We start from the raw sequence: 13,051 nt of genomic DNA on the forward strand, positions 1-13,051 counted from the left end.
TGAACCTGGGAGGCGGAGCTTGCAGTGAGCCAAGATAGCGCCACTGCACCCCAGCCTGGGTGACAGAGCGAGACTCTGTCTCAAAAAGAAAGAAAGAAAGAAATACTTAACAGTTCCATGTATTAAGTAGTTAACTCCAAATAACTTAATAAATATTTATGTCCTAACAAATTAATAGCCATTGGGGAAAATACACATAAATTGAAACAAATAATAAAAATTCATTTCATTCTTAAACCTATTTACTAGCTGACAGGATGTGTGCATTTACTACCTAACAGGATGTGTGCACCTATTAGACAACTTCCAACTTTTCTAATCTTGGTATCAGATTGAACAGCAACACTCACGCTTCCTGTTCCACAATGATTTTGTGCAGTTCTCACTGGCTGCAACCACAGAAAAGTCAGCTTCACTAAAACATGATGACATTAAAAAACATAATACTATAGAACATTGACACGGCTGAGGTAACATTGCGTGGTGGCTTACAGATGTCAAGTATTGCTGGGCTTCCCTAAGAAATGTTTAGTAATTCCACGTCTGTTCTGTGAGTTTGCTGTGGCATCCTGGGGTGTCTTGAGTTATTGGGAACTATGGTCTGATGAAATCATTTGTCCACGACTTTCGTGTGTGTGTGTGCGTGCGCGCGTGTGTAAATAAACCCACAACCAGAGCCCAGAACACAAATGAATTTATACATGAACAAAAATGCATGAGAAAAGACCTGGAAAGGATACAAAACCAAGCCACTAGCTCTGGCTACTTCTAAGGAGACAACATTGGGAGGAAAAGAGGTAGGTCCAGTGAGATGTTTGTCAGAATTTTTCTGAAAATGCTTTCAGGTATAACTTGTGTAATTATAAACAACAACAACAACAAAACAGCCTTGCCATGTAAGAGAGTGCTAAGTTCTGTTCAGAAAGGGTCAGTCCCAAACTCCAACACACTGTGGGTACACTGTGGATAAGCGCTTCTCGCTCATGCACTGAAATTCCTTACGGCATTTTTTTCAAGAGCCTTTCTTCCTTTCTCATTTCCCACGGCAGCAATTCTCCGGAAGTGGTAGTCGATCGGAATCACCAGTAGCTGTTCTCTAACTACCTCCGCTACCACCTCCCCAGGGTCCGGCTGCTCGCATCGCCGTGTGACCTGGTGGCCGTGAAGGCTGGCTGTCTCTCTGGTAGTTTGGAGCTGCTGCTTGGAGGCTGCAAGGCAAAGACTCTATTTCCCTGCCTTCTGCTCATCTAGGTGGAGCCTTGTGGCTGGTTTCTGCCAATGAGGGGAAGGGAGGCAGGATCCAGTTCTAAATTTAATCCTAAAGTACCCCTAAGGAGATCCACATCCTAGACTGCCCACACCTCTACCCATAAATTTCCTTGCTACATCTATTTCTCTGCTCCTTTGCTCACCCATTTCTCTTGGCTGGGGTGCCCCGGGGCGGGGTACGGGGTGTGACTGGGACCAGAGGTGAAAAAGGAGGCCACTCCATGAGAAATTACAGAGAAAGGGCGGGACAGGGGGCGGGTAGAGAAAGGAAGAGAGAGGAGCCAGAGCAGGAAACGATGCGCTGCCGAAAATAAAAACTTAAAGCAAAAGTTTAAAAAATAGTACATAAAATTTTCAGGGGGCAGCCTTCAGTAACAATTCCACTTTTGTGACACAGGTTCTAGGGAGTTACACGTCCCCTGAAATGAAGTGACCTGTTTCATTGTCCTTATTACCAAATATGAGAAGGCCAAGGGCAGTGTGCACAGATCCTCTGAAGCACAGGACTGCAGAGATGAACCAACCTGCAGCCTCTCAGCCCTTATCAGACCGGCTCAGGGACTGGTCTGAGACAGCACAGGGGCTTGACTCCCTGAACACCCGTCAGCTTGGGACAGAACCCAGGCCATTTTCTGCCAATTATTCTTCAGCTCATGCAGGCGTACAGGAAAGAACAAAGGTTCCAGGTGTCCTAATTCTGCCTTAATAGCCAGAGTCTATGAAATGCCCCTATAATAAGGATGCTTAGAGCTCTTAAGCACCAGGCCATAAACAGATTTCAGAAATAGAACCAGGCTCACATCTCATCTCAGCTTCTCTATTGCTACAAGAATCTCTGGTAAAACGAGTCCCTTTCTGTGCCTCAGTGTTTCCCTTTGCCAATGAGAAACCCTAAGAAGAGGCTGCGATAATTATTTTTTATTCTTTATGTTTTTGACCCTCAAATGGTTATTTGGTCATTTAGTGCCTCAAAAGAGGGCACGAGGAAACTTCATCTGCTCAAAGAACTGATAAACCACCCGAGGCCTGCGTGGAAAGCCTGGACCATGTCTCCCTTGGCCCAGAGTGAGAAGCGAGAGGGACCCTCGTCCCCTGCTCGCTGGGCCTCCCTTCTCCACCCACGCGCATGCTCCAACAATGTCCCAGCCTCCGCAAAGGCCCTACAATTATGCATAATTTATTCCACGTGTTTGTTTGTTGCTTCTGCCAGAGGCCTCTGTCATAAATGTTTCAGTGCTTTCACTTTAGATGAGTTTTCTTTTGAAATAATTGTCCCCAGGGTGATGAACTGAGCAGTAAATTAACACCCCTCTATCCAAGGCCTCCTCTAGGCTCCTGTTCCCTTCGAGCTGCAGTGCTCAACATAAAACATTCATTAAATAAGCACCTCAGGTGGCACAGGCAGGGATGGGGGTGCTGGGGCCTGCACACCGGCTAAATCAATATGTGGGTGACAAGTTCCATGAAGAAACTCCCAGGACCAGTGAAATCGGATTTTGTTTTAAAGTCCCTTCAGTGATATGTTTCACAGGAGTATGAAACCCACATTTGCCATCAGCCCCCCAACTCTACTTGTTCATGTTCTTTGCATCTTGACACAAAAATATTATTTTTGCTCCTCTTTGAAGCCTCCTGTTATCTGAGCCCATCTGTGTCACTCCAATGACACCATCACTCAGGCACGCTCCCTCTCCTTGTCTCCCTCTCACACACACACATACAAACTAACACAATCTCACACCACTGGCACACTCTCACACACCCCCCCACACACATATACACGAACACAATCTCACACATGCTCATGCCACTGACTCACTCTCACACACCTGCTCACTCACTCACTCTCAACAGTTCAGGAATGGTCTGAAAAACTGACCATTGGTGTATTTATTTATTATGTCAGTGGTGAGCATTCCTGTGCTTCTTGTCAAATTTTTATTTCTCTTCCCCAATAGCCTCTCCAGCCTCCAACCAAGGACCCCACTTGCAAATGATTTGTGACTAGTGGGTTCTAAGGTTACATCGACGTATTGCCTGGACTTTCGCGCCAGCACTTTGCCGGTTGCTCTCAGATAGATTCCGCTGTTCCTTTCCTCTGGTCCCTGCTGTGGGGAACTGACCCCAAAAACTCTATTTCCTGGAACAACTCATCAACTGACTTTTGATTAGGTCTGGCCAATGGGAGGTAATGATGGGAGCCTGGGAGGCTGAAGAGGGAAATCCACGGTATTTCTTGTTCACTTTTTCTACCTGCTTCAGATGACATCTCCTCTGGGATTCCAGCTCCCACTGGGTGGTCCTGGCTCCTGGGCTCTGGTAAGGCCATCTCCACTCCTGTCCTTGAAGCCCTAAGGTGGCGCCCACTTCCTGCCATGCTAATCTCTCTACTGCCTCACTGGCCTGCTTGGCTCAACATCCCTTCTTCTAACACCTTTAGAATTAGCTCTTTGTATTGTCCCTCTGCTGACCCACACAGCATGAGTTTTGTCTTCTTACTGTACTCTAACTAATACAAAGTTTATTGGAAGCAAAGGAGGCACGGGCTGAGAAAGCACTGAGTGAAAGGCTATAGGGATGAGAGGCAAAGACTAGCACTGCTCCTCAACCTGCCAGCTCCAGCACCTTGCCATCTGCGCTCAACTTAGAGCTTTACCATCTTGTAGGAACAGAGAGAAATGGTGTCCTGCAGGGAAACGTAAGAAAACCTCCAAATGTGTCCAGCACAGAGCCGTCTAGAAAAGATTCAAACTAATTTAGGGAAAAAAAATTTCAAGCTATTCTTTTATTGAAAGTTCCAGACTCAGTATTCTTTCTTGAAAACACAATCTATGCCTATATTTATATTCCCGAATTTTCCCTACGGTCTTTTGAACCTCTAGCTGTAAACCGAGCTAATTCTCCCCACTGTTGTCCTCAGTGGAAACAGAGCATCACCCCACTAAAATTTATACAAAACCACTAATGTAGGGTAGCGAGTTTGTCTCTCACCCATCTTTCCAGTGAATATGACAGTCTTTCTGTCTTTAGTTTAGGAAAGAAGAATCAAACCTGACTTTTTAGGAGTGTTTGAGGATCTGTTGAAGGAAAACTTTCAGCAGACACAGGAGCAAGAGGTTAGAAGCATTGCTTTTGAGTCAGACTGCCTGGCTTGGACTCTGGCGCTACCATGTATTCTCACTGATCAACTTATGTCCCCCACTGACCTCAGTCTTTTCATCTGTGAGTTGGGGATTCTAACGGTTTTAAGACTTAAAGGAAATAATACCTGTAAAGCTTTGTACATGACATACAATAAGTGCTCCATAAATGTTACTTATAATTTTATCATTGTTAACATCCTCCTATGCCTGCATCCTTGAAAATCAATAAGAGAAGGTATAAGATCCAAGTTACTACCATATAAATAAATAAGGGACGGTCCAATCCCCCAAACCAATGGATTGATGACCAACATCATCTCTGCACATCAGCAAAGAAAACTGCTGACTCTCAGAACTGGGGAGGCTGTGTAATCTACTCTCCCTGCATGACAGCTGAGGTGGAAGAGGCCCAGAAGGCTCAGCTGCCTGGTAATGGTACCATAACTCGTACCCCACGGTCCTAATATACAGTTATCACCTCATGACAGTACAGAATATTTCATTTCAGATCAGCATCATGTACACGTCATGTGAATTGTTCTCAGGGAAGCTGATACAGTTTGGATACTTGTTCCCACCCAAATCTCATGTTGAATTGTAATCCTCAGTGCTGGAGGTGGAGACTGGTGGGAGGTGTTTGGATCATGGGGGTGGATCCCTTATGGCTTGGTGCTGTCTTTGCAAAGGTGAGTGAGTTCCTGTGAGATCTGGTCATTTAAAAGTGTGTGGCACCACCTCCCCTATAACTCACTCCTCTTTCTCACTCCTGCTTTCAGTATGTGACGTGCCTGCTCCCCCTTCACCTTCCACAAGGATTATAAACTTTCTGAGGCTTCCTTAGAAGCCAAGAAGATACCAGCACCATGCCTTTTCTAAACCCTACAGAACCATGAGCCAAGTAAACCTCTGTTTTTAGTAAATTACTCAGTCTTTATTTATAGCAATGCAAGAATGGCCTTAGAGGGAAACCTTCTAGAGAGAGTTTAAAACAAACCAAAAAAAAAAAAAGCAGCAGCAGCAATGGCCTACAGCTAACATGAGACTTAATGGTGAAAGACTAAATTTGTTTTCTCCTGTGATCAAAAACAAAGCAAGGAAGTCCATTCTCACTACTTTTTTTTTTTTTTTTTTTTGAGACAGAGTCTTGCTCTGTCACCCAGGCTGGAGGGCAATGGCACGGTCTCAGCTCACTGCCAGCCCTGCCTCCTGGTTCACACCATTCTCCTGGTTCAGCCTCCCGAGTAGCTAGGACTACAGGTGCCCGCCACCGCATCTGGCTAATTTTTTGCATTTTTAGTAGAGACGGTGTTTCACCGTGTTAGCCAGGATGGTCTCGATCTCTTCCCTGTGATCCACCCGCCTGGGATTACAGGTGTGAGCCAACGTGCTCGGCCTCACCACTTCTAGTCAGCATTGTACAGGAGATTCTAATCAGGGCAATTAGGAAATGGGTGGAGGGAGCAGGGACAAAATATATCTAGACTGGAAAAAAGAAGTAAAACTATTTCTATTCACAGATGACATGATCTCACAAATGGAAAATCCTAAGCAATCCATTAAAAATTATTAGAGCTGCCGGGCGCGGTGGCTCACGCCTGTAATCCCAGCACTTTGGGAGGCTGAGGCGGGTGGATCACAAGGTCAGGAGTTCAAGACCAGCCTGGCCAAGATGGTGAAACCCCATCTCTACTAAAAATACCAAAAAAATTAGCTGGGCATAGTGGTGGGCGCCTGTAATCCCAGCTACTCAGGAGACTGAGGCAGAGAATTGCTTGAACCCGGGAGGTGGAGGTTGCAGTGAGCTGAGATCATGCTACTGCACTCCAGCCTGGGTGACAGAGTGAGACTCCATCTCAAAAAAAAAAAAAATTATTAGAGCTAATAAATGAGTTCAGAAAAGTTGTGGGATACAAGATCAATATAGAACAATCAATTATATTTCTATATACTGGCAATGAGCAATCCAAAAATAAAATCAAGACAACTATATTTTCAATAGCATCAAAAAATTAAAAATAATTATCAATAAATTTAACAAAGTATGTACAAGATGTGTACACCAAAAACTATAAAACATTGTTGAAAAAATAAAAGGTCTACATAAATAGAAAGATACGCCACAGTCATAGAAGACTTACTATTGCTAAGATGGCAATTCTTCCAAAATTAGTCTGTAGATTCAACTCAATCCCTACCAAAATCCCAGCTTGCTTTCTTATAGACATGGACAAGCTAGTCATGAAGTTCATATGGAAATGCAAAGCACCCAGAATTGTCAAAACAATTTTCAAAAAAAAGTACAAAGTCAGAGGATGCATACCCCCAATTTCAAAACTTACTATATAGGCACAGCAATCAAGATAGGGTGGTACTACGTAAGAACAGACATACAGATCAATGGAACCGAACTGATGTCCAGGAATAAACTCTTACATTTGTGGTCAATTGACTTTTGATAAGGTGTCAGGATAATCCAGTGAGGAAACAGTCTGTTCAACACACGGTGCTGGGACAACTGAATATCCACATGCAGAAAAATATATTTGAATCCCTTCCTTCAATCACACCCAAACATGAACTCAAAATGGATCATAGGCCTAACTGCAAGTGTTAAAACTATAAAATTCTTAGAAGAAAAATTAGAAATCTCTTAATGGCATTGGATTAGGCAACGGTTTCTTAGACATAGCACAAAAGCATAAGTGACAAAATTAGATAAATTGAACTATTTCAAAATTTAAAACTTGTGCTTCAAATAATATCATCAATAAAGTGAAAAGACAATCTATAGAATTAAAGAAACTATTTCTACATCATATTATTTGATAAGATTGGTATTCCAAATATATAAAGAACTTCATATATTCCAAATATATAAATAACTCTTATAACCTGATAATCAAAAGCCAATTAACCCAATATTTTTAAGAGGCAAAGGATTTGAATAAATATTTTTCCAAAGACAACATGCAAATGACCAAAAACCCCATGAAAAGACGTTCACATCATTAGTCATTAGGGAAACGCAAGTTAAAACTACAGTGAAGGCTGGGCGCGGTGGCTCAAGCCTGTAATCCCAGCACTTTGGGAGGCCGAGATGGGCGGATCACGAGGTCAGGAGATCGAGACCATCCTGGCTAACATGGTGTAACCCCATCTCTACTAAAAATACAAAAACTAGCCGGGCGAGGTGGCGGGCGCCTGTAGTCCCAGCTACTCGGGAGGCTGAGGCAGGAGAATGGTGTAAATCTGGGAGGTGGAGCTTGCAGTGAGCTGAGATCCAGCCTGGGTGACAGAATGAGACTTCATCTAAGGAAAAAAAAAAAAAAAAAAACTACAGTGAAATACCACGTCACACCACTGGGATGGATAAAATCTAAAAAACAGATGACAAGCATTGGTGAGGATGTGGAGATGCTGGAAACCTCATACATAGCTGGTTGGAATGTAAAATCATATAGCCACTTTGGAAAAATAGCATGGCAGTTCTTTAAAATGTTAAACATAGAGTTACCATATGACCCAGCAATTCTACTCCTAGGTATATACCCAAGAGAAAAAAAAAAAAGCTGGTACACAAACATCCATTGCAGCATTATTCATCATAGACCGAAGATGCAGACCACCCAAACGTCCATCAACTGCATCGATAAATAAAATGAATCAAATCCAAAACATGGAATATTATTTGGCAATAAAAAAGAATGAGGTACTGATATATGCTACAACATGAATGAATCCTTAAAAAAATGTTGCTAAGTAAAAGGAGCTGAGGACCACATATTCTATAGTACCAATTTCAAGAAAGTCCAGAATAGGCAAATCTATAAAGACAGAAAGTAGATGAGTTGTTACCCATGGCTTGGCAACTATTGGGTACAAGGTTTCTTTCTGGGATAATAAAAATATTTTAAACATAAATGGTGTAGATAATTGCACAAATCTGTGAATATGCTAAACGCCATTGAATTGTACACTTTAAATGGGTGAATTTTAGTGAACAAAATTAAATCTCAATAAACATGCTTAAAAAGTAAATGGACTTGGTATCTTTAAAATTGAAAAGAAAAAAAAAAAAGCAAATAGGTCTTGGGGATCAGGCAGAGCTGGGTTTGATTACCAGCTTCCACACAACTAGCTATGTGGTCTTAAGCAAATTCCTGCACAACTCTGGGTGTCAGTAAATGGTAGCTTTTTACCATTCAGCAGGAAGGAAAGTTAGGAGAGGTGGGGATATGCAGCATCAGGGTGACAGTGAAGGCAGAACCAAGGTGATCTTCTGGGGTGAAACAAGCACATCCAAGACCACCAGCTAGAATTTGATTCTTGAATCCCTGTCTATTCCTCAGAAGAAGGTGCCTTTCCTAAATATTCCACATGCAATGGTGCCCCTGCAGCAATGCTATGCAGTGGGTATTGACTACAACTCTTCCTGCAGACAAGAGCAGCGTCCATCTTTATCTCCCACCTATGGCTGGATTTGGCAAGAACAGAATCATTTGCAATGTTAAAGAAAGGGAGGAAACACAAGAAGGATCCTGACAATCAAATTCTAGGCCATTTTTATTGTACACTGCTCATTGGAGAAGGTCTTTTCCCCCTACTGCCCATAAAGCATTAGCTGCTTTGAGCTTTGCGTTCTCAACAGTGTAATGAAAATAGATGTTGAATGCGAAAACATAAACATATGCATCATTCATAATGCATTCAGATGTTTTTTAATTATTCATGGTTCCTGAAAGTTATTTGACCAATCATGCATATATACCCAAGCAATGTTTACATTAGAACCACAGCCTCAGTGTACACAATTCCAGCTCCTTGGCATTCCCGTCTATGGAATTAAAATTAAATGAGTCAGTGGTCAATAAAAGTTACATGTGATTTCCATAAAATTATCCATTGTATACTGCTATGGGGTGGAGAAAGAAGTTTGCATGGCATTGCCGAAGCTGACAGAACACAGAATGCTTGCTTTCTGATGAGGGTGGCAGTAATGACTAGTCTTTCCTAAGAATGAATTCATTATTTCCCTGAATAATTGGTGGTCTTGGACTTGGTCGTCGTCTAGGAAAAAAAATAACTCAGAGGGCCACCCTCTCTGTTCTGTTTAAGTTCTGTTTTCTTAAAAGAAAAAAAAAGTGCCAGTATTTTGGGCTCGAAAACACCACATTCTTCTGTTTTGATGCTTGCATAAATTTGCATGTTAACATGAATGGCTCCAACTTAAAGAACGTGAAATGAAATGAAATTTGAATTCAAATCCAAGATGGAGAAAAGACACATCTAAAAGCAACAGATTTTCAATCTAGTGGATTTTTTTTTCAAGAACCAGATTAAGAAAATCATAAACTCTTTCTGTCTCTCTCCCTGCCCCCCACCCAACCACTGCTTTCAAAGACGGGTGGCACACAGAGACAGGTATCCCCAAGAGCATCCCCATGCCCCCCCAACATACATACTTGGAGTATTTTTACGAACCACAGCACCCATTCCGAAGCTCTGTTTTAACGACTGCATGCCACCATGAAACTCAGAGACATGACTCAGAGGACATGGTCAAAATCACGTGTCCCCTTTTGGAGGCCCACCGAGATAAAATGAAATGTAAGGAACACTGGGTGAGTAGCTCGAGCAAATACAGGTATGAATTTGCCCCTGCAGGCCCTAAGAGCTATTTCTTGCTTCATCCTTTGATTTTCCCCATTGCAGTTGAAGGCTGTATGTCATAGTGGTTAGGTGCACAGACTAATAGACCTGCCTTGGAATCCCAGATCCGCCAGTGATTTACTGGCTGTGTGACCTCTGGCAAATGACTTAATCTGTGGACGTAACTTTTTTCATGAGTCTTCATTTACATGGCAATAGTACCAGCCTCACAGACTTATTGTGAGATAATGCAGCACACTTAGAACAGTGTCTAACATAGAGCAAGCATTCGATAAGGACTAGGCGTGGTGGCGGTTGGTATGGTGGGGTATGAAATGTTACTATTATTCAAACTTTAGATGATGGTAGGAACCAGGCCTGAACGGCTTCTCCTCCAACCTGCCCTCCCATTTGGACCAGACAGCACCACCCGGGAAAGAGCGGTCAAGTCATCGCGAAAGCCCATTGCCAACGATCTCCGGCTGCAGGACAATGTGAGATGTCATGTTCTCATCCCATCCTGCCCCACATCAACCCCTTCTCAAGCCCAGTCTCCCTTCACTAAGGTGTGCCGAACAAAATGACAACAGGATCTCAGCAAGTAAAGAGGACCGTGAGCAACGAGGGCAGCCTCGTACCTCGTTGCCAGACTCCGTAGTATTTGTTTGCAGTTTCTGGACAGCCGACTTGTTGCTCTCCTTTAGCATTTTCTCTCGAACTTTGGTTTCATACTCAGGCCTGGAATGTTCCTAAACCAAAGAGCAGAGAGTGGTTAGTAAACAAAAGGAAGAATGGCCTTGGCCTGAGGGTTATAACCAGACACATGTACATTAACATCAGCGTTTACGATTGGACGCTATTGGAGATGAACTGCCACACCAAACACAATCACAAGGCATCTAGACGTCACAACCTAACATAAGAACACAACATGAGGAAGAGACAAGGGACACACAACACTCATTGTCACACTGAAAACCAAACCTGGGCACGTTCCTGGGGATAGCGCCGGTGTTGAGAAAAGAGAGAGGAAACATTAACTGGATGGTGGATACGAAGAGAGGCCCAGTACTTTGCAGAGCCGTTTCACCAGGGGCAGAGGGATATCCCTGGTCATCCCACCAACTATCGTCAGACCTCAAACTTCTAACTTTCCACAAGCCAGCTCCCAGCTGGAGAAACAGATGTGCCCCACAGCTGGGAGTGAGGGCAACAACAAAACTCCTTCCCTGCTCCATTATTCTCTGAGCTAAAATGGCGACCAATAAACATCAAAGTCAAGGGTGGCCATAGGGAATCTTAAAATTCACTTGCCTGGACCTGTTTCCTGAACAGCCTCAGTGAGTAACTCATTGGCAAGTACGGCAATGCTCAAGAGACCTCACTGGGCCATTCAGCAACACAAACCTGAATCATGAGTCACCAGGCATGGGAAAGAGCACCTAACTAATCCAGAGGACCACGGTCAAATCAGTGCAGATGCCGGGGCAGGAAGATGCATGACTCACTTCAAAGAAAATTTAACTGTGTACACCTGGCCTCACTGGCGGGCCTTCCTTACGGTTTCCAGCTCGAGAACAAACATCTACAGGTGTGAGGACTTCATGTTCCTGCATCATTTATCGATAACTCCTGGGCAGGGATTCAGGTACTGGCTCACAATGGGCTCTGCTATTCAGGGAACACACATGTCCTCATCCCTGTCCATATGTCAGAGATTCCAAAGGTCAACAGGCCAGGCTCTTGACCTCTCTCTGGCTTTCCCAAGACATGCCACGATGCAGGAGAGGATAGACCATGTAAGTGACTAACAAGCATAACTAAAACAACAGCAGGTGGTGCCATTCCATCATCACCCATTCTCCAAGGGGGCGTCAGTCCCACCCCTTCCAGGAGGCCTTCTCCAACTGTCGTAACATACCTACCAGGTGGGGTCTCCTCCCTCTCTGAATTCCTAGACTTTTATAGCTTATACCACACATTGCAGCTCTTCATTACGTATTTTTCTTTTATTGTTTCCTAGCTGTTTTGCATGTGAGAGTCTTCTTATCCTAATATAAAGATCAGCTACCTGCTCTGTATTATTCTGTTTTGCACAGTACTTGGCACCATGCAGAACACACAGGAATCTCTAAATGCTTGTAAAGTGCACTAGATTTTGTCTCTCACCTTCATCCGTTCTCCAACACAGCATTTCCTAATGTGTGTGCCAAGAGAAGTTCAGCTAAAAAAGGACTCCAAGGTCTAAAACACTGGAAAACACTATAATGTATCGACTTTCTGAGAGTCGCAATGAGCATATTAAAAACTCTGAAAAGTGCTACTGTCAAGACACTTGCTTTATTTTCGTAAGCCCATCATTTCCCACAGAGCAACTTTTGCCTGTAACAATTAATAACCTGCAGGAATACTTTGAGAACTAGGGTTTGAGGTTGTCCCCCGTGGCCTCTGAAATTTGGTTGCTTTACTTCTACATTATTCCAATGGGAGATTTTAATTAAAAACTGTAGCAGTATCTTTCAGTGAGTTCCAGAAGAACATGGGTTCTAAATCTCTTCAAGCCAGAGGGGCCTCTCCCCTTTCACACCCCGCACAGGGGCTAAGGGAGGCATCCCCAGCTGACTGGCAGGATGTTTCTGATTATCTCTGGCTTTCCATGGCATGATGTGGCAGCACACACAGGAGTTTGCTTGAATCCCTCTAGGTGTGGCTGTGGCTCACCTCCCCCCACACTGGGCCTCAGTTCAGAGCTGCCTCATCTTTTTTTTTTTTTTCCTTTTTTTGAGACAGAGTCTCGCTGTGTCACCCAGGCTGGACTGCTGTGGCATGATCTCGGCTCACTGCAACCTCTGCCTTCTGGGCTTAAGCGATTCTCCGGCCTCAGCCTCTGGAGTAGCTGGGACTGCAGGCACATGCCACCAGGCCCAGTTGATTTTTTTGTGTTTTTAGTAGAGACAGGGTTCCACCATGTTGACCAAGCTGGTCTTGAA

The 13,051-nt window shown here is 43.7% G+C and overlaps 1 protein-coding gene across 1 annotated transcript in view; it reads right to left on the reverse strand.

Moving 5' to 3' along the window:
* ANO2 (anoctamin 2, calcium activated chloride channel) overlaps positions 1-13,051 on the reverse strand; it is a 372,967-nt gene that overhangs the window by 156,997 nt on the left and 202,919 nt on the right. Inside the window, exons 13-14 of the mRNA XM_011955293.1 lie at positions 11,046-11,057; positions 10,700-10,810 (exon numbers count right to left, since the gene is read on the reverse strand). Of these exons, the coding sequence (XP_011810683.1) occupies positions 10,700-10,810; positions 11,046-11,057 (123 nt within the window). The remainder of the gene's footprint in view (positions 1-10,699; positions 10,811-11,045; positions 11,058-13,051) is intronic.

Source organism: Colobus angolensis, unplaced genomic scaffold (assembly GCF_000951035.1).
Source record: "Colobus angolensis palliatus isolate OR3802 unplaced genomic scaffold, Cang.pa_1.0 Scaffold11, whole genome shotgun sequence".
Lineage (NCBI taxonomy): Eukaryota > Metazoa > Chordata > Mammalia > Primates > Cercopithecidae > Colobus > Colobus angolensis.